At 38.0% G+C, this 21071-nt stretch overlaps 3 protein-coding genes and 1 long non-coding RNA gene across 5 annotated transcripts; 1 reads left to right on the top strand and 3 right to left on the bottom strand.

Annotated features, from left to right (window-relative positions):
• Positions 1-55: 55 nt before the first annotated feature.
• Positions 56-5457, bottom strand: calcoco2 (calcium binding and coiled-coil domain 2). 2 transcript variants are annotated; one of them, XM_077000431.1, is made up of 14 exons: positions 5329-5457; positions 4719-4917; positions 4460-4562; positions 3925-4085; positions 3313-3438; positions 3074-3220; positions 2817-2932; positions 2633-2702; positions 2379-2534; positions 2067-2252; positions 1765-1860; positions 1470-1650; positions 1340-1365; positions 56-1230 (listed from the first exon to the last, which is right to left on the bottom strand). In XM_077000431.1, exons 2-14 carry the CDS (start codon positions 4884-4886, stop codon positions 1069-1071), a joined length of 1698 nt encoding a protein of 565 aa, XP_076856546.1. In that variant the 5' UTR covers positions 4887-4917; positions 5329-5457; the 3' UTR covers positions 56-1068. The 2 variants fall into 2 exon arrangements, with proteins under 2 accessions (XP_076856546.1, XP_076856545.1); XM_077000430.1 differs by lacking the exon at positions 5329-5457 and having other exon boundaries at positions 4719-5135.
• A 129-nt stretch (positions 5458-5586) lies between these two features.
• stx4 (syntaxin 4) lies at positions 5587-13877 on the bottom strand. The gene is made up of 11 exons (XM_077000433.1): positions 13692-13877; positions 12961-13068; positions 9913-10012; positions 9641-9715; positions 9469-9539; positions 9204-9312; positions 8570-8643; positions 7601-7738; positions 7292-7402; positions 7118-7199; positions 5587-6639 (listed from the first exon to the last, which is right to left on the bottom strand). The coding sequence occupies exons 1-10, from the start codon at positions 13719-13721 to the stop codon at positions 7119-7121; spliced, it is 897 nt and encodes a 298-aa protein (XP_076856548.1). The 5' UTR covers positions 13722-13877; the 3' UTR covers positions 5587-6639; position 7118.
• LOC143510756 (uncharacterized) lies at positions 13734-21036 on the top strand. Its single transcript, XR_013130079.1, has 4 exons — positions 13734-13869; positions 14175-14261; positions 18331-18446; positions 20974-21036. It is a non-coding gene; the product is annotated as an uncharacterized LOC143510756 (long non-coding RNA).
• Positions 14791-19120, bottom strand: LOC143510753 (tubby protein homolog). Its single transcript, XM_077000432.1, has 11 exons — positions 19005-19120; positions 17900-18130; positions 17560-17676; positions 16708-16839; positions 16315-16496; positions 16052-16210; positions 15847-15959; positions 15643-15757; positions 15456-15554; positions 15057-15228; positions 14791-14924 (listed from the first exon to the last, which is right to left on the bottom strand). The coding sequence occupies exons 1-11, from the start codon at positions 19111-19113 to the stop codon at positions 14791-14793; spliced, it is 1563 nt and encodes a 520-aa protein (XP_076856547.1). The 5' UTR covers positions 19114-19120.
• Positions 21037-21071: the final 35 nt, after the last annotated feature.

Below are 21071 nucleotides of genomic sequence, written 5' to 3'. Positions count from 1 at the left end.
TCAGGGTAATCATAGTCAAGCAGATGTTTTCTTAATATGATTTTGATATTGCCAGTGGCCATATAATCACAGACTTTGTATGATATGCCCATTTCCCCAATTAGGATAAATTTGTTTAATAATGAATGTAGCCCTATATGGCTGCAAACAAGACCTCCTACATGATAAGACATCTAATAAAAATGACATTAACAGAGATGACATTCTACAGACCCAGAGGATAACAGTACTACCCAAACCTGTTTTTACTGACATGCATGATTCAGCTCATAAGGAAACTGATAATTGGCCTGATCTACAAATAAGTTAAACAGCTAAACTGTTCTGTTCTCCCTGTACAAAAGTTTGACATGTTTACAATAACCTTAAATAATAGCATGTAATACCACCCTGCGTACAAAATCCTACCGTTCTATTCTAGGGTTCATGTTCACTGGAGGTTTTTGTTTTGTGATTTGTTCTTCTTCACAATTTGGCATCCAGGATTTTCAAGATCCAACTGTGAATATTTGAAGGTTTTGAAGCCTTATTTTGATTACAGCATTGGGTCTATTAAATTACTTGATGAGTTTCTTAAGGGCATTAAAACTAATATGCAAAAATCAACTTGTCTCAAGTTTTGTTTTAAGCATGTTTTATGAACTATTAAGTTATGTGGGACTTTCTACATTCGTTTGGTGTCATTTACACTTTGGTATGTTTTGGTTTGCTGTTTGCAGGGTACTACTGTATTTTGTTTTTTTGTTGTTCTTTGAATTACTTATTAAACACTCCAGTACTGTACATGTAATTGACAGTTCTTTAAATAGGATGCATACATACACTCAAAGTATTTGTTAATTACTACTCTTAACTATTAGTGATTTTGTTCCATCCTGGCCCCACTAATTCTTAGAAAAAAATATTCCAGAAAAAAAGGTACATGTAACAGCAAAGAATGTAAGTATTCATAAGTGTCTGGACATATGCAACCATCTGTATAATTTATTCCTTTTTCAAGACTTAAGAAAAAGTGGTTAACTGATTAATAATGTCTTATTTTCTATTAAGAAATCAGTGGTGGCGTGCCTATTCCTCATGGCTGTAAACATGGTCTTCAAACTCACGCTGCCCCATGTCGTCGCAGATCAGCGTGCAGAATGGACACACCTTGTGATACTGCTCATGGATCTCCAGCTCTTCTTCGGTGATGTCAGGAAAGCTCTCGTGACAGTGACGGCACACTCTTGACTAAGATGAATGAATTGAGAATTCGTTTCAGGAAAAAAAAACTATTAGCCCACCAAAGAAACAAGCTTCAGACCAACATGCATGTGTCTATGTATTGAATGTACACTACCTTGTTTTCTGTATCAGTGGGTGATACTAAGGGGGAGAAAATAGGGAAAAATGTTTTTCTCCAAAAACAAAGCAGCTTGTGTTAAAAAAAAAAAATCAACATGTCATCTAACTGCTGTAAAGATACCCACCAGAAATGTCGCTTATGTGCTCATAGTAATGTGAGTGTGTCTGGGTCTGTAGCTGGAGGTTGAAGGGTGTAGTAGGCGCTGGACTGAGAGAGTTCTTATGGTGCGGAGAAGCAGCAGCTACTGAGGCCACCTGGAGCTCAAACAACACCTTTTGTAACCTCTCGGTTTCTCCTCTGAGCTTCTGATAAGAAGGAATAAGAGAGTGTCAATTCATGCACTGCTGTTACACAGTGCAAACACAGCTGGGGAATGTGGGAAATTAGTTGTTTTCAGCAACCATGCCAGAGGAAATCACCTTGTTTTCTTCAGCCAGGTCTTTCTTTTCCAACTGTTCCACCTGTGCTACCATGTCCAGTTGATCAATTTTCCTCTGGGCTTCCTTAAGCTGTGCCTGAAATGATGGTACATGAAACAAAGAGCTTATGCCATATATATATATATATATATATATATATATATATATATATATATATATATATATATATATATATAACGTCTCCCAAAAACAAGACTTCAAAAATCTCAAACACTTTATGAATAAAAATGGAGAAAAAGCAAATGACCCAAGACGTTTCGATAAATGATCACAACAGGAACCTCAGTGTGAGAAGGGTTCTCCTTCCTGTCCTTCGCTGCAGTCATTTGCTCAAGCTGCTGCTTTAGCTCAGCCACCTCTCGCTCGGCTCGGTCTGCTCGCTGGTTTGCGTCGTTGCTGTTCTGGATCTCTTTGCGGAGTGTCCCTCTGGCTTCGGTCAGCTGACTGAGGAGGGCCTGAATCTGTATCTAGATGGAGTTGAATTTCATAGGTCACCCATGGGCTTTTCTTTCTTTTTCTTTTAGGTTTCGTGAATGAGCGCAGCAGACATTATTGGACGTGTTGGGCCTTGAACAGGGTTCAGTCTTTTGCACCTTTTTGCTGTCCTTGTCTCCCTCGGCAGGGCCTTGCCTGGATACGGTTGTGCGCAGCGCCATATTGTCCCCACGCAGCTCCTCCAGCTCCGTCTTCATGGTCAGTTTCTCAGCCTGCAGCCGCTCGTTTTCTTTCCGGCTGCTCTGCAAATCCACCTGAGTTGGGAAGGCAGAGAAGAAGCACTTTCTGTAGGCAAAGGGAAATGTGCTGGTACGCTGATTGGAACAACACCGAATGTGTTTCTTTCCCAGACCTGCAGCAGCTGAAGGTGATCTTGCAGCGTGTTGTAACCATGCATTGCTTCTTCGATCCTGGGGTTCAGCCTACAGGGACACGTGGTGAAAGGGGAACTTTAAGAGGACGTGCTGACCACTCAGAGAGCTGCACACAAACTCTACTTTTGTTCTTTCACGGTTCAGTATCAGTGTCGTGCTCACTGTGCAATCTCTGCTTGCTGGGCTTCGAGCTTCTGCATTAGCCCGGCCCTCTCTTCTTTCAACATGATAATCTTCTGTGATGCTTTCTTATACTTCTCATGGATGAAAGTCAGTGACTGCAGAGAGCAATAAAGAAGAACACACTCATGGAAGCGGTCCTAAATTATGGACATTTTACAATTACTTTGAAACAATGTGTATTGTCTATTGAACAATGTGTAGGCGGAGCGTAGGCAGAGCGTAGGCAGTGCTGGCACCTCTTGTTCCTGTTTGGTTTCATTTTCTGCCAGCGTGTGAGAGAGAGACTGCTGCTCTTGGGTAATCTGCCCATCAACCTGAGGCTTCTCCTCGATGGGCGGTAGTGTTTCATTCAAACTGCTAGACTTCAGTTTGTCCATGTGAATCTGCAGCGTGAGGAACCACAGGGTTTTTTTTTTAGTGACAACATCATGCATGGAGGCCAACACAGTGCAGACGGTGGCCCCGAAGGACGGACCCTGAGACGGTGGATCTCGTGCAGTCGGTCATCCAGCTCATTCTTCAGAATCTTATTTTCTTCCTTCAGATGGTCCATCTCAGCCAGGAGGTTCTCTTTATCTTTCTCCATCTGCTCTGCTTGTTCCTGTACACACAATCTCTTTATTCTTAGTAACTAATGGATTGGATTATTGTAAAATGCCTTGCAGAAATTAAAAATTTGCTGATGAACCATTGATGTGACATTACAGATTTAGATAAAGCTTGGTTTTCATTGGTCACAGCACACAACAAATTAGTTCAGAATCAGAATACTTTATTAATCCCAGGGGGAAATTGCTTTAGCTGGAGGGTTTATTTATAGATCGCTGCCTTCTGCTGTAAGAGTATCAGAAATGATTGTTCTTTGTAGTAGCGAAGAATAGTTTCTACATTGTTGGACCCATTTCCAAGTGAACAAGGAGTGCAAGACAGCAAGACGGACAACACACAGGCAAACTGTTACACATGCAAGTAGCAATGCTATATTGTCCATAAACACTTTATGTAATATTTAACATATTAGAAGCTACAGCTCCAGAAACAGAAATACGTATTACAGTTGACCCTGACCTGCGTAGGCTAAATGTACCTGTGTTGTGATTACTAAAAGGTCATTCTCCAGGCTGCCGTCTAGACTCGCTTCTGCTGGGTTCTGGAAACAGAAAGGAGTGCTGGCTCCCCGGACCTGACCGCTGCTGTCCACGTAGCAGAACTGATAGAATTCCCCATCATCTTTAGGGAGGTAGTACTCTAAAGGAAAACCCACCAGTGAATACTAACACCAACACATTAACCACTATATGGACTAATCATCAGCACTTTTAAAAGCTCAATGATTACATAGGAACACAGCTATTCACCCCACCCTGGCAGTCCCTAGTCACTGGCAATAAACATGACGTCAGCTGCCAAGGGGAAGGCAGGTGGCTGAAGTATTTGTTGAGGTACTAATTACGTCACAAGACGCCCTAGTAAGATCCCTCAAAATGTGATACGTGTGATACAAAAATAGACTTAACACTACGTATGTTTATTACAGTTGTAGCATAACATCAACTGCGATTAAAACACATCAAATAGCCTAACGTTCAGCTAACACGTATGCATGATCAACCATTTCTTACCACTAAAGACAACTTCTTTTTGAAGGGGCTCAGACCCATCATGTTCCGGTGAAGGCTGAACCCACACGTAGTTGTAGTACTGCTTTGTTGAATTCCAGCCAACCTAGGCACAATATATATATATTACTTCATGCTGATAGCCTACAGTAAAGATTAATCAGAAACCTCATCAGACTATGGTATTGTTTAAAACGCAGAGGATTGAGGTTTGAGGTATTATTAAGTAAGTAACATTGAAATAAATTTTAAAAAGATCAACCTTGAAAATGCCAATCCAGTCCCTGGTGTTGGGGTTCAGTCCTCCAGTCAAGGTGTAACAACAGCGCACAGGAGCGTTAATCTGGTAAGAGTGCGCGACATCAACGAAGACGACCTGAGAAAACGACTCCTTGTCCGCAAATACAGTCTCCAGCGTGTCGTCGTTCATATTGTTTTGATTAAAAATTTATGCTGATCACCTGTCACAAGGAAGATGTTAAGATAACCTATAGGCCTAATCTATATTGACAATACATGTAAAAAGTTCTAATTACAACATCTCAAAATTGCGCCTAATTTGTCACGTAACAATGTTTCTAAATCAAGGACGAGTAACAAGTATAGTTTCGCTTTCACTTACTGTACCAGGCCTACGTATCAAATAACCTACAATTTTTATCGGTTTGTTTAAAGACTCATTGTGTCTGCCCTTTTTGTGTTTCATGATCTTAGTTATCATTTAATACGCCTACTATACAGTCTTTAAATTTAGAATCGATATAATAGTTCGTGTCAAACGTATTTTTTAAAGAAACAAAAAAAAGGAATTTGTTTTAATTTGCTTAATTTAAGCACAAGACAAACTTCTATAAATAAACTTTGCCTGTTACCTGAACCTTGCAGTGTCGCAATCTTGCGGGTCTCTGCTGAAGGGATGCCGGACAGGGTCCAGAGTTTAGGGAAAAGCTTCTCACGGTATGGGAAATGTAGTTCTATCGTGTGATACACTAATTAGTACTCTGCCGATTGACTACCTGACGTCCAACAATTACACTACACAGACAGCTATATTTTTCACAACAGAAATATATAATCAGTATAAAACTAAATATTCAATGTTAAAATATCGGGAAAATTAAATGCAACACTTTAGTACAAGATTTACTTTATTTTAAAAACAATAGTTCTACATTACAATAACCAGGATCAGATAGTTCAGTACAAAATTCAGTACACCTTATCATGCACCAAAACACATTATATACTCTCTTGATCTTACCCTCCACTAAACTCATTTAGGTAGCATACAATAATAGAAGTCTTGAGTAAAGCACCAAGGCAGAGGCACTTTAAAGTAAGTAACTATACAAGTGTATCAAAAGTTGCTAAAGCAAAAGGCACCTGGCCTATTTGAGACGAAGCCCAAATTAATCACCTGCAGCACCTTTATCTGTATATTTTTCTTAAAATGAGTGATGAACAATTGAAACTGCCTATCTGCAATTCTAGGGTGCAGCCAACACTATAGACCTAAATACAAACTTATGACATTTGGAAAAACAACATGTACATCATGTTATTTTATGACAAGCAGTAATTATGAATTATGGAGCTGATACTGCAATGTAAAAGCAATAAAAGACAACTGTGTATATACAGAGATGATGTGGATACTCATCTTCAGAAACTTCAAGTGTTGAAATAGCATTCTGTTCAAGAACTCACAAAACAATACAGAGCAACACCAAGAAATATATTCAATACATTTTCAAAATGATAAAAATAGCACAAAAAGCTCAAACCTCTAAAATTGAGATCTTTACATTGTGGCATAATTATGCATATATTAATAATTTGTCTCACATGGGGTTTTCCTGAGAACTCCAGTGTTTTTTCCTTTTCTAGAGTCATTATTGGTGAGAATAAGTGTTGGTTTTACAGAGAATCAAATGTAGTACAGCACAAAAAATAAAAGAAAAATATTACATGTCTGCAGTTCAATATACATGGAAGGCCATTCTGCTAGGATATTAACACTGAAAGGAAGATTATAGTTTCTGCCATCCAAGAATAAATGAATGCAAGACCTGAAAGTGTTGAGAAGACTATAAACATATGAGAATGTTAGTTAGGTTTAGAAACTGAAAAACACAGTATTTTTTTTCTTGAAATGCCAGACAGGTGAGACCCATAAGAAAACACTGAAAAAAAGAGTAAAAAAGATTACAGATTAAAAAAGGCCTTTGAAGTAGAACTACTCAAATATATTCATATCCTGTGGATTTCTCACTCAAGTGTATTTCAATAAACAGGTTTGATGTGGTCAGAAGTATGGTTAATTCAGGTTCCACTTCTCTAAAAGCTAGAAATAGGAGATCACCTTGTCTTTTACATTATATCTGACAAGAATATCACAGAGAAAAATGCAATGGAGAAAAGATCACATTAGTTACATGAACATGGTAGCATTCAATACAGCAATAAGACTTTTATTAGTGAAGTTTAAAGTTTTTAAGTAAATCAGTGAGAATGCCCTAAACATGCTAGCATGAATAACTAAAAGCAAGTGTTGTGTAGAGAATCAGAAGGAAAACAACTGCTTCTGAGGAGATGCGAATGTAATTTTCATTGAATTGTGTAGTACACTGCATTAGGTTGCAACTCTGAATGTTAACTCACCTCAGCCTGCGAAACTAGCAGCCAGGGCAATGACTATTATAAGAACTAAAACTGCACAGCATATTGCAATCCACACCTTTTTCTAAGGGAAAAAACAATGATAAAACTATTTTAGAACTGCAGCTGGACACTTTCGATTAACTTAAACTCTGTGATGAAGCTGTGAATACAAACCTTGCGTGCTCTGTTTTGAGAAACAACTGCTTGCCCAGTTTCTTCAACAGCCGTCTCGACGTAGTTTTCAGAGCTTATTATGTTGCTTTCAATACGATTCACTGTTTCCCCCTGCAAGCAAAATCAGTCCATAAGCAGTGATGTGAACCCGAGCCTGGTAAATTCTTAAAAAAAAAAAAAAAAAAAAAAACTAAAACGCACAACATACTCTTAATGTCTGGAAAGGAATTAAAAATAAGCCTGTTTATTATAAACCGATACATACTGTTAACTCCGTACGTATTATAACTCTATAAATACATTACTCACCTGTGCTTCCACTTCCATGGCAAGGTACTGAAACATGTCATGAAGGTCCCTGATGCTTCTTTCCAATTTCACAATCTCCTCGTGCCGTGTCTCAATCTCATTCAGAGCCAACTTGGTAGCTTTAGCGTCTCCTAAGATCTGCATAAAAATGTAGTTCTCCAATAAACTGGTGACATGCACCACAGTGCGAGGAGGGAACTGGCGGCAGGCGGAGGTAATGGGATCATGCAGCACTAATCATTAGCCCTGATGCCACAACATTTGTACTCTTCCAGCACAGCTGTGCATTTGCATCTTGTAGTCCTGTGTGCTGTTCTGCTGTTGTATTGCACCACGGACCAAAAGAAGCAACAACTGGTATCAATGTATATTAAGTATATGGAGGAATGACAGTAAAACTTGCAGTTGAAAAGCGATATTAACAATGATGACAGGACAGCAAAACAAAACCAACACTCACAGATGTCATGGGAACTGTTTAAAGGGAATTACGAATTTTACTGCAAGTTATGGGATTCCTAATACCTTTACATATGGTTTTATTGTATACAGGTGCATACATCCATACATACACATTATAAGGAGGAAGTAGCTTTGATTATGTAAAGGATCTTACCAAATTAACTCTCACTCCATAGAAAGCAAGAAACAGAACTTGAACAGAAATGTGAGATTAACTGAATGTAGTTGATAATCATATAAACTATAATTGCAGCATGCTACATTGAGGACCCCAACCAATTCAGTTACTACCATCAACAAAGTAACCCTAGCTATATATAATCAATAAAATATCAATGTGAGAAAAATGAAAATCAAAACTGCTGAAAACTGCTGGAGTGACCGTTCTGTAATCTGACCCAATTATATCAATTCTCTAAAATAAACATCATGCATATGGCCACTGGAAACCCCCAAATAAATCCAATTAAAACTTTAGATCAGTAATACGTGGATCACAAAGCTCACATTCTGAGTGAACACGTCTGTCTGTCCGCTCTCCAGCATCGTTTCTAACTGTTCATCAGACACATCATTACCAGCTGAAACAAAAAAATGGCAACATGTAAGGATCAGGCGGGCATTTATATATTCAGAAAACCACCAAACATTCAATGCCACATTCCAAGACAGCAAGCTCATCAAACTGTATAATGCTAATGTTTCGAAAGCTTAAATGTCTAAAAAAGATCTAGTCTTTTGACCTAGAATTGTGGAAGAGTATTGGAAGAAAGCAACTTGCAAGATATTTTACCGTAGAGTGTAAAGCCATTCGGTTTCATTTTTGTTTGAAGATGCTGTTTTCTGGCAAGGACATTATAGTGTGTTCTTCCAAAGCTTTTTAGGGACATTTATTCTGCTTGACAAATGTTATGTTAGCAGAGGAAAAGTTGGCCTGATCTTTCATCTACAAATGTAAATGCGTTTGCAAATCTCTGATTTTGGTGGTTCTGTTAGGCTACGTCACCTGATGCTGACAACCATACGACACTACTCTAAAACAATAATTTGCAAAACCTTTCTACTGCATGTACATAAGCATCGTTTTAAACTCTAATTCAAGGTCATTTATAATCAGAATGTGAAAGGATAAAACACTCACTGATTTTTAACTGTCTCTGTATCCTCTCCACGTTTTTATTTCTGTACTTAGCTTGAATAGTGTTGCATTCAGCCATCACCTCAACAAAATTTCGGGATAAGACTCCATGCTGGTGAAAGAAAGGTCAGAGGGGATTCCTGAGAGGACTGAGCTCAACAACAGCTGTAAAATGTAAACAAAAACAAACAAACAAGAAAAAAAAAGGAAACCACTGAAGGTTGTGAAGTGCTGCTGAACATCTAACACCTCCTCTCACACATCATACCTGTGTTCTTTTCATTCTTAAGCCTATTGGAACATATTTGCCATCTTCATCAATTTTGTCAGGTTCAAGACCTACAATATGGGTAGGTCAATCAATGATGACACTAATGCGCATTCAAAACATAACAACTACAGTGCATGTTCTATAGTAATAATTTAATCATCAGACTTACTCTTGAGCTTCTTGTGGATCTGGCTAGCTAAGACTTTGATCTCATCTCTAAGAGTCTGAAGTTCCTTTTTCATACCTGAAATCACATTAAAATTAAATAAATAAAAATATTTAATTATATTTACACGCAATATTTTATGGCTATTAATCATGTGCTGCTTATATTACATGTACTAATTTGTTCTAATGTTAACTTGGAACAAGAAAGCTCATGGGAATACAGTACCAAAAGCAGTTGAATGTTTCATTAAAATACATGACTGAGCTACTAACTGTCTTCTGGTAGAGCTACTCCTAAAACTGTTTTCTGTTTGTTCTCCAGTTCAGACACTTTCTTCTTAAGAGTTTCAAGCCCCTCACGAATCTCTTGGACCTATAAGGCAAGAACAAAAGATGTTTCATGTAAAACAAGAAAATTGTACACGTTTCACCCGAGTCTTTTACCTAATTGATTTGACCAATTGTTCATTTACACACATGCTTTGATTCCATGTCTCATGTAGTCTTTTGGCAACTCACACATTTCCCCCAACACACACACACACACACACACACACACACACACACACACACACACACACACACACACACACACACACACACACACACACACACACACACACACACACACACACACACACACACACACACCAGGTAGAAATGAGAAGCAATTAGCAAGACACCCCCTATAAAGGAGTGGTTCTGCAGGTGGTGACCACAGTCCTTTTCCCTGTTCTCATCCTTTCTGGCTGATGATCTGGTCACTTTGGCATTTTGTCAGTTCTCTCACCATAGAGGTAGCATGATGTGGTGTCTACAACCCACAGAAGTTGCTCAGGTAGTACAGCTCACCCAGGATGGACATCAGCACATGTAATAGGTGCTTGAGAAAACCTGTTTGAAAAACTGGATTCTGAGATGGAATCTTGTTTTGCGTTTACATTAACCTCCTGTATGAGGCACATCCTCAACACTGTGAGGCTAAAAATAACATGGTGGAATCTGGTAAGCACACTGCACTGTACTGCACCAGGTGCTTGTACTGTGAATAATAAACACACACTGTGTTGCCAGAAACTTTACAAAACATTGCATTCATTTTACAAAATGAAAAGAATTAGGACATTGGGAAAGGGATGAAGTTGGACGTAGATATTCCGCCTTTGTGATATTCTGCCTGGTCAGGTAGGATATGCAAATGTGATCTGTGTAATTTGTGACAGACCTTACTAATGAATCAAATAGATTACTCTCACTTCGAGATTGACATTATCTTTCACTTAGAGTGCTAATTAAAGTAATGCTTTAGGTAAACCCCAAATCGGATAAATGTGTGCGCATCAAACTCACTTGCCTTTAATGATGCTAGATAACTACCTAGCGAGCTGCAATGACTGCTAAACTCATGGAAGCGGATTACAAAGATATTCTGGACTCTTCACAAAGGAAAAAAAAACCTTATTAATATGAACTAAATCCTGTATGTTTAGGTTATAGGTTTATGTTTTCACTACCAAGAATTTTAGTAATGGTCAACTCCACACATCAGGGGAAAATGTAAGCATGACCGTGCCTCGTAGACACTGAAGTCTGATACCTGGACAAACACCTCTGCTATAACAAACAGAATATGTACAGCACTTGAGAGAGCAGGGTTGCATCTCTCTTCTGATGTTTATCATTTATTTAGCTTCTAAATACAAGTACTCTCAACACAGAGATAACAGCTACCATGCAGTTCACGTCTAACAGCAATATATTACTAATAACAGCCTACCTCCTTGCTTGAAAGTCAAGTCATGAGAACAGTTGTAATTTTAGAAATCTGTGGCTAGCTTAATGAACTCTGCTGACTACCTGAGATCTTGTTTTAATCTGTAGAAGCATGGTTAGTTTGTGGGCAGTAAGGCAGATGCAAAACATTAAAAAAAGATCCTCCCAGAAAAACACTCCTATATATATTCTCTTAATGCTGTTATTAACTTTAACTTGTGTTAACTATAAACTGCTTTGGCTTTGACTTCCATTACCACTCACACATACGAGGAGTTAATATGGATATTAAAATGGGACAATCTTTGTTGAATATGTTGAGAAATATTTTTGAACAATACAACCAGACCTCATAATGTACAATTTTCATAACTTGATTTCCTAAGGACGTTATGATGTCTTTGCATGTGTTTTACCTAATCTGAAAACATATCCACTGATGTGTAAACAATCTGTTAATTAATTTGGTGCTCACTTATCAAGCTATAAATAAAATGTTTTAATTTAACACTTCTGAATTCTCCTGAATGATGCAGAGATAGCATCCCTTTTTAAAGCGTCTTCACTAGACTCCTACAGGTTAAATAAAAACATCCAAGACATGCTAGTCAAGAGAAATGAAACTATAAGATCATCATCTTGATCCACCTATTCCTCCTAATGCCATCTGCAAGAATCCACCACTCCCAAATCAAAACCACCATTCAGTGCCAGGGTGCGTGTCTGACGGCGTCAACCACTGCTTGTGTACACACTTCTTTACTCGGTGCAATCAATGAGCAGCATGAGGCATGTTTCAAAAGCAACAGAGGATGAACAACCACCACTTCACAGCTCATTTATCATCTAACTTATGTCAGGCTAATGTTAGCTTGTTTCTGAGGCTAAGGTAAAATAATTTGAAAGTTTGAAACTTTGTGAAGGTCCCATATTAGTTTGCGGTTTGTCTTGGTCACACAGCTAAATGTCCTCATGAGGAGTTTACTGCTTTTAAGTACTATTCACAACAGTTTATGACATCAACCAAACGATTAAACATTTAAATAGGTTTGTACTTGTTCTTTAAATGCATTTGAATAATAAAAGATGGATAATGGCTCTAATTGCAGGCAAGGAGGATGATGTCCTGGAGATCCTGAAATTTCAACCTTGACGGAGTTAATCCAATTCCTGTAAATTATATTTGACGTCTAAAAGATTTATTTGGTTGTCGGCCAGCAATGTTTACATTTCACAAGGAACAGCAGCCTCATTTGGGGAGGGGCTCTAGAGGTGTGGCTGGAGCGGAGTGGGAGGGGCCTGTAGTTGTACTTGCTCCAAAGTCCAATCTGATCGACTGCAACTTTAATAAATATCTGTTTGCATGGCAAACTGGAGCAGCATGTTAAGGAAAAGATGATCAGATGATCTACTGACCCCCCCCCCCCCCCCCCCCCCCCCACACACACACATTTGTGTGTACAATGATGCTATAACTGCAGTAAGGTGAAATGTTAAAATGACTTAAATCAAAGTTAAAGGGTAAGACGTTAGAAATGTCAGTTTTACCTTCTTAAAGAACGCCTCATTTTCTTTGTCGTTCTTTATGGCGGCCCCCGTGCCCGGTTTGATCATGAGAGCTGTACTTTCATCATCGTCATCTGAATTCTGTGCAGACTGTATTGAATGTATATTAGAGACGATTTATCAGTTAGCTAGATATGATAGCCAGTTAACATACAGTAAACGAAAAGAAAACGTCGCGCACTAAATAAACTTTTAGCACTGTTGAGTCTAAAAAACAAGGTGTAACTGTGGCTTGCTGGAGGGATGACAGCTAGGACAGCTAGGTAACGTAGAAAACTGGCCGACATCTTGTAACAAGTGTTTTGTTTCTTTCTCGAAGTGACAAGAACTCCAGCTTGAGCTACAACTACACATGACAGCTCATGCGGTAGGACTAGAGCATGGTTGTTGTAATAGCCAAGTTAGCTACCTAGCTAACATAGTTAAGTTAGGAGAACGCTAGATAGCTATTAGTGCTACACAGAAGAATATCTGTCCTAGGGCAGCTGCATTGTATATTTGTAACACGGTGTGATGGGGAAATATATTAACATTTGCCTGTCTGCTTTTTACTAACTAGTTGATTGCCTAGTAGCAATGACAAACAGCTAGCTAGTGAGCTAACATTGCTAGCTAGCTACCATTTCTGACAAACATAGCTAACGTAGCTAGCAGTCGCTTGCAAACCAGCTAGTTTCGATTATCTGAGGGTCTCTGCACATTAATTAACTTACATTTCCCAACTCCTTGGTTCGGTCGCGCATTCTTGCTCCGTTTGTAAATGGACTCTGAAGGCTCTGTTACTTCATCTAACACTAAAACTGTTGACATCAACAACTGAAGAAGGGAGTTTCCATTCAAAGTCGTTCACGAGTACTTTTCTTCTTCGGGGGCTGGCGTCCACCATTTAAGGTACATCATCACCATCTAGTGTGCTTTTCATCTTTTATTTTGTTCATCTTCAAGGATTTGTATTGATGGCACAATAAACAAATTTTATATTTACTTTTTACATATATTTAAATGTATTTGAAAATAAATGTTTATATATGTAACTTTGCAGCAATCTGATTCAAATGTATATTGAATTCTGTCCTATCTACTCTAGACACAGATTGCAAAGCACTGGATCTCTGCATAAGAATGCCTACTAAGTGCTCTAAATGTAAAATGTATTTTACAATTTTTAATATCTCTCTCTTTCTCTCTCTCTCTAGCTTTCTATCTATTTATAGAAACAGGAAGCTTTGTTTGCACAGCTGATGAAGGACCTTTGTTCGAAACGTCCTGTTTTTCTGGAAACTGTACGTCACTACAATCTTGAATATCTGTTACTATTAATCTTCTTCATTTATGTATATAGAAATATATCTCTGGAAACTGCATAGTTCTCTACGATTTTTTATATCTCCACTTGTCTTATTAAAGTACACGTGTGTGTATGTGTGAGCGTATGACATGTGTTAAGATGTATTATGTATTATGTGTAAAATGTATTATTGTCCTGTATCTTAATAGTTAAAAGAAGGCTAGTATATGTAAACAAAGAAGCTGCAGCCTTGATTCGTCTTGTTGTTTGAAGCCTGGCATAATTTTAGGAACTAACTCACTATAAAAGAAAAACTTTCAGGTTAGAAAGGGAAAGTAAAATTCTTAAGCCTTTACTTGTCTATTATATTACGTATTGCACATGACATATTATTAAACCAGTTGCATCTATAGTAGCATAATAACAAACAATAAGTTCTGTCCTAGTTACCAGTATTTATAAAAGGGAAACAAGAAGCAAATTAGCAAATTCATATAATTTATATTATATTATAATGAAATGAGTTATTCACAAGCCAATTTGCCATCAAAAGAAGACAGGGTGATGGCAAAGGCTTGCAGTGCACACATGGGAAAGCTGTAGTCCATGGAGAACACATCTTCTGCCACTCTCCCAAACTGCATTACCATGTAGTCGTCTGGACAAGATACAAGTGAAAATCACAATTACTCATTTGTTTGATATCTTTATAACAGTTAGCACAAAACTGCTGTTTGCACCTCTGCATTCACAAACAGGAAATGCATAATGAGGGTTTGCTCCAAGTTACCATTTTCAGGATGAACAATTTGAAAGTTCTTCACAGATGCCTGCGTAACTCGTCCATGGAAGTTTAATACATAAGACTCAGTCTGCTCGTTCCACTTGGGTGATTTATTCACAAGGCAGACTAAATTATCTTTGTTGCCATTTTCATGGCGAGTGAGCAGAGATTCAAGTTCCTGAGGTGTGAGAGAGGGGTTGAGGGAGGGATCAGTTGGTAAAAGAGTTATTTAGTAGCTATTTAATTTTTTGATGTTATGAAAGCTTAAAATTAAAATCTGTATATTTTGTATTCTTTATATGACAGCAATATGGTTCAGAAAGCTACTGGAAAAGCTATGAACTCTGTTTGTTAACATGAATCTTTGGCGTTGGACAGACTTTCACAGGGATTTTTAAAACTTACACTTTTTGGACAAATGATGACTCTTTCATCATCCTCATGCATGCCAGGAATGATCACTGTCATTTTTCTGGGACCTTTAAAACCCAGCACATTTTTCTCCTGTGTGCAAGTAAGCAATGTGTAGTTTAGTTCCTGTAGTTTATAGAGTTTAATCTTTGTTGAGATCCTAACAATGTTGTTGACCTACGTAACATATTGCTGCAAGCTCTTGTCGAAGTAACTCCGTTTCTTTTATGAATGCTTTCCTTTCTGGATTCACTCCATTATCATACACTGTGAATTTAGTCCCCAAAACATTGGACCTGAGAGGAGAGTATCACAATTAAACATCACAAAAATACATTTCTGATTATTTTGGCCAAGTGAGATACGGTGAGAAAAAGGACAAGACCTTAGTTTCCCTATATAGCTACTTGTGTCTCTGGATAAATTAGTAGGGTCAACAGAGATCAGATAATTTGAAGTTGTGCTCCTCTTCCTTTTTCTGCCAGCCATGAGAAAGATCTAAAAGATGAAACAGAACAGCAGCACAGTAAAAAATAAAACAATACAGCTGCAGAGATATAAACATGTTAAATCAACTTTTTTTCTCTCACTCTCTTCCCATCCTCTTTTTCCATGTGAAGATAATATGCAGGATAGATTCCTTTTTCCATTCCTCTCCTGTCCCTGGTGATTCTACACTGAATTGTTACATCCCTTGGAGCAGGGCGAAGGGCAAACTGTTGTCGTTCTTCTATGGAGACTGGAGAAGCCTGGCAAAATACAGGAAACATGGAAGAAATGCAGATTCATATGACAAGTACAGAATTCTGGATAGCAGAAGTACACTAATAAAATGTGAGGGATTTAGATTTACTTTTTCTATGTCTGTGGACTGACTTTCTGACGAGGACTGCCTGTAGTTAGTATTTAGTGAAGCAAGACTGTAATTATTCTTTATTCCTCTTTTGCTTTTCTTCTGAGTTTTTAAAATGTTCTTGTGTTCCTTGTCCTCCTCAACTTCACTGTCATCATCAGTCTCACTTAGATGGCACCTTGCTGTTGATAGTTAAAGTAATGTTAGAAACAATACACAGTAACAATATATAGTCTCATACAGTATGTGCATAACAAATAAGGAACATCAGAGAGTGAATCAACATTAAATTGTGAAAAGTGATTTCTGGACCAGTAGGTGTACTGGGACTGGGGACATAAAATGAAATAATTCCATAATTTATTTAAAATAACTTAATTTTGTTTAACTCACTTGCAGTCAAAAGTTTTTTCTTTGGAGTAGAAGAACCTGGGCTGTCAGACCAGTCACTCCTTTCGTCCTTACTGTATTTAGCTTCATTTTCCTCTTTGATGTTCACCTCTATCACTGAATCAATCTGAATTGCTAGCAAAGGAAAGTTAAAATTATGTGCTAATAAATACACTGTATTACCAAATGTTTATAGATACCCCTCCTAGCTTTACATAATGTCCAATGGTAACAGGTGTATATAAATGAGTAAAAAAAAAAAGAGGTGCCCCAGGGGAGCAACTAGTGTCAGTGGACCACCACCAGCCTCCATGCCTGGTGACAGTTTGGTGGTATTCATCCATGAATACTGGGGGAAGTGGGGGCTCCATCTCTTCCCCCACCCCTATTTTTTCCTGCCAGTCCAGGCGATGTAAGTGGTGACCTTTTGTACTGAGCCCATTTCTCTAACCTTTAGACCACAGCTGCCCCCACAGGCTAAAGCATGAAACTCATCAGTTGTTCTATTATTATGAAAGCTCAACCATTAAAACGCAGACCATACAAAGTCACAGAGTGGGGCTAGCATGTGATAAAATTATGCAGTCTTGCCTATCCTATGTTGCACTGCATACTACAGAGTTCTAATCTGCCCCAGAAGCAACATTGGCACAAGAATGGTGCAGTGGACGTTTTACTGAAATGGGAAACGTTCATGAGTGATGAGTGCTAAAATAATGGCTGATCTGGATTCAGCGGATGTCAGCAGGAAGTGTGATGGCCAGCTGTCCAGATGTGGTGTATTTGTGGGAAACAGAAATTTAAAAGTGTTTAGGTGGCATAAATGCTGGTGTTTGAGTTAATACTAGTTAATACTTAGTTCGTCCTCTGTTTTCTTGACTTTGTCTATAGTGTCATTCTTCTTTTTCTTTTTCTTCATAATTTTCTTATCTTTTGGTTCCTCTTCATCTCCCACATCATGAGGTCCAAATACTAAATGTAACAGAAAATAGTTTATAACAGTAAGACCTCAAATCCAACTACCAGTCTTACTTTTCTAGAAGTAAGTAATGAACTGTACAGTGAATGTACCAGCCAAAGCTGGTAGCTGGTCCAATGGCTATTATTTGAATAGGGCACATATTTTATGGCAAAAATATAATAATGGTGATTATCCTCAACAAACTCTGCACTGTAGTACTGTGTATTTACGTACGTTTTCCTTGAGCCTTCTTAACCCCCTTTTTCTTCATTGTCCCCTCTGTTTGATTCTCTGTATCTGGTGTATGTATAAGACTTGTTGGGTTATCTGGACTCAGTTCAGTTTTGGTGAGGGATGGGTCAGGTGGAGACATATCCCATATCACTGATGTTTGAGATGAGATGTTCATTTCACCTAGACTGATCACTTCAACCATGTTATCATGAGCCTGTTCAAGCTGAGTGTCTGAATGTGTGTGTGTGTGTGTGTGTGAGAGAGAGAGAGAGAGAGAGAGAGAGAGAGAGGGTATCATGAATGTCACATGAATGCCACAGACAAGAATAAAACATAGTCACATAAAGACTAAAAAAGACACTACAGGAAAATGAAAACCTGCTACCGTAAAGGAAAAAAATCACTCTTTGTTCTCAAAACCTTTACCACAGGATCAAGAGAGCCATCGGTATCAGCAAAGATCCCACCCATCCTGCACACAAACTGTTCAACTTCTTACCATCTGGAAAACGCTTCCGCAACATTTGATGCAAGACTTCCAGACTCAGTAAAAGCATTTCCCTTAACTCTTAACTCAATTAAGACGTGTGTGTGTGTGTGTGTGTGTGTGTGTGTGTGTGTGTGTGTGTGTGTGTGTGTGTGTGTGTGTATGTGTGTGTGTGTATTAAACATACGTATGCACTTGTATTTGTGTATGCATGGATAACATGTTTACAGTTGTTCCTGCATGCTACCTCTTTGCACTTTACACTTTATTTACTGTATTTGATATACTGCACCTTATTACGGCACCTTGAAAACTCCCCTTAATAACTTATTTAATTATCTCTCTGACTTTAAATGCACACTCAGTATCTGTCTACTCATGCCTGTCTACTCATGCTGTGTCCATGTTCTCTTTAGATTTACTGCACATTTGAGTTTTGGGGTAATTTTGATCCTCTGTATAATCAACATTGCATGGTCGGATTGACAATAAAGTTCACTTTGACTTTGACTTTGAAAATGACTTTCTGGCCCAGACTAATGATTTAAAATGTATCTAATAAAAACTTTGATATTCAAGCGACAGATTGACTTTAGGAGAGAGGATATTTATGGTTACCATTTAAGGAGCTGCTACTTAGAGACTGACTGAGTAACAAAGCCATGTCTTCAGCCTCGGCTTTCTGCCTGTGGCTCTTTATCTGAATATCGGGATTGGCTGTCATCATCTGGGCATTAGCTCTCCTCTTCTGCTGCTTCTTCATTAAAAGAGTTCGCTGTTGGTATAATCATTACATGTACAGTGTAAGATCTGTTGTCTATATGTTAAATATCAAGGTAAAATGTCTCTTAGCCTCAGATATATTGCTAATGATTACCAATACTTTATACAGATAATTCAATTAAAAATTAGGATACAAAAATTCAGATTTGCATGCTGTAAATAAAATTATAATTGGTTGGTAAAAAAAAAACATGATTTCATGGATTTCAAAGGTTCTGGTAGGGGAAACCAAATTGAGGAGAGCTGTGCAGTCTTACCTGATTGTCTAGCTTCTGCTGACGGATTTCATAGCCCTCCATTTTGTCCTTAAAATTGTATTGTTTAGTCCCCTCTGTTATGATGTAGCCAAATCAGTACCAAGAAGATGCAAAACTGTAGATGAAATCCCAAAGCATGACGTGTTTCAAAGCAAATTGGATCAAATCTCTGTTTTATCTATTGAGCTGCGTCTGACTTCCCCACCTGCATGTAACAGAAGGGAAAGAAGATTAGAGGAGATAATGTTCTTAGACAACATACAGCTCTGAGATGCTCTGAACAGCCATGCAAAGTGGACTTACCATCATGACTGAGCTCAGAGCCATTCTGTTACTTTACTCCAAGGCATAGTTATCACCACATTAATCTATAAACTACAGTAATACATTAAATTGATTACATCAATTGATAAAAATTTCCTCTGTAAAAACAATTCAGAGTTTTCAGTACTTTTTAAAGTTAAGTCAATTAGCATTATGTTTGTCAGGGTGAGGCGGCCCCCTACCGGTCGCCTCCGTCCACAGCGACTGTTGTTGTTGTTGTTTTGTTATGTCGTGTGCGTCCCTCAGGTGGGCGGAGCCCGTGTTCCGTCTCACCTGAGGGTCGTTTGTTTGCCTATATATGTCTTGTCTTTGTACCAGTTGACCGCTGGTCATTATATCCTTGATTTGGATCTATTGCACGGGTTTTTGGTTTGCACACTTTCTATTAAACCATCCTTTTGCCCTGAGACTTGGCGTGATCAACAAGATATATTTTTAGTTAAAGTATAGTAGTTTAATTCACATTTATTTATTTGTATTCACGTCTACCTTGGGAGTACATTACAACAAACCCCATATTATAATTCTGCAAATTATAACATTGAATAGAAATATAATCTAAAATCATTTACAACTAGCAAACATAAAACTAATCACAGTACATATTTTGGACATTACTGCTTTTGGTGGTAATATGTGCTATTATATGTTATTATAAGCATACAGTGCTATTATATGGTAGAACCTGTTGAATAACATTCATATATTCTTAAGTATTTGTTTATATTTGTTTTATAATAATGTTTTAATATACATTTAATATTCAGGAAACTGGCATAAACACATACAGGTTTAGGCAATGCTAGAAAGAGTGGTGCTACAACAATAATTTTAAAAGCTTTATTTACTATGTAAACATAGTAAAGAGTTCAAATGTACTGACTTACTCATATACAAAATCTATAAGGAAGCACATGCTATAAAGATACAGAAGTAAAACCAGCTTGTTCAAAGACAGGAGACAAAGAGACACTGGTAAATTTACCTGCAAGCCAATAAAGGCTGTTTATAGGACTTAAACCTCACAAAACATTTCACATCTTTCATTGGAATCCTTCACACTGTAGACCTACAGTTGAAATAAACAGAGCTGTTGTCCAAAGAAACATAGGCTTTTTGTACAATACAACAAGGTGCCTCACAAATTATGGAATAATACAATAAATAAATAAAACATGGTGTGAAAGCCCGCTGTAGATAACATGTCACTATTTTCAACCTAGAGCCTACAGAACAGGAGACCAACATTGGGAGTTGCAATGAACTGCTTTCGCATCTCCACTCCAGTAGGTGGCGGAATTTTCAATATGGCACATTTATG

This window comes from Brachyhypopomus gauderio, chromosome 3, assembly GCF_052324685.1.
Source record: "Brachyhypopomus gauderio isolate BG-103 chromosome 3, BGAUD_0.2, whole genome shotgun sequence".
NCBI lineage: Eukaryota > Metazoa > Chordata > Actinopteri > Gymnotiformes > Hypopomidae > Brachyhypopomus > Brachyhypopomus gauderio.
Note: the sequence above shows the minus strand (reverse complement) of the source record. Positions and strands in the feature narration are given on the sequence as shown.

Bases quoted from the DNA above. Each gene is read 5' to 3' on its own strand.
- stx4 (XM_077000433.1), bottom strand. From the start codon at position 13,721: ATGCGCGACCGAACCAAGGAGTTGGGAAAT. The intron at 13,069-13,691 runs GTAAGTTAATTA...CATTCAATACAG, and splicing joins GAACCAAGGAGTTGGGAAAT to TCTGCACAGAATTCAGATGA. The intron at 8,644-9,203 runs GTGAGTGTTTTA...TTTTTGTTTCAG, and splicing joins ACAGAGACAGTTAAAAATCA to CTGGTAATGATGTGTCTGAT.
- calcoco2 (XM_077000431.1), bottom strand. From the start codon at position 4,886: ATGAACGACGACACGCTGGAGACTGTATTTGCGGACAAGGAGTCGTTT. The intron at 2,253-2,378 runs GTGCAAAAGACT...AACTCCATCTAG, and splicing joins GAGACAAGGACAGCAAAAAG to ATACAGATTCAGGCCCTCCT. The intron at 1,861-2,066 runs GTTCCTGTTGTG...CCATCATTTCAG, and splicing joins AGAACCCTTCTCACACTGAG to GCACAGCTTAAGGAAGCCCA.
- LOC143510753 (XM_077000432.1), bottom strand. From the start codon at position 19,113: ATGATGACAGCCAATCCCGATATTCAGATAAAGAGCCACAGGCAGAAA. The intron at 15,555-15,642 runs GTAGGTCAACAA...ACTTGCACACAG, and splicing joins AGCTTGCAGCAATATGTTAC to GAGAAAAATGTGCTGGGTTT. The intron at 14,925-15,056 runs GTAACTTGGAGC...TATCTTGTCCAG, and splicing joins AATTGTTCATCCTGAAAATG to ACGACTACATGGTAATGCAG.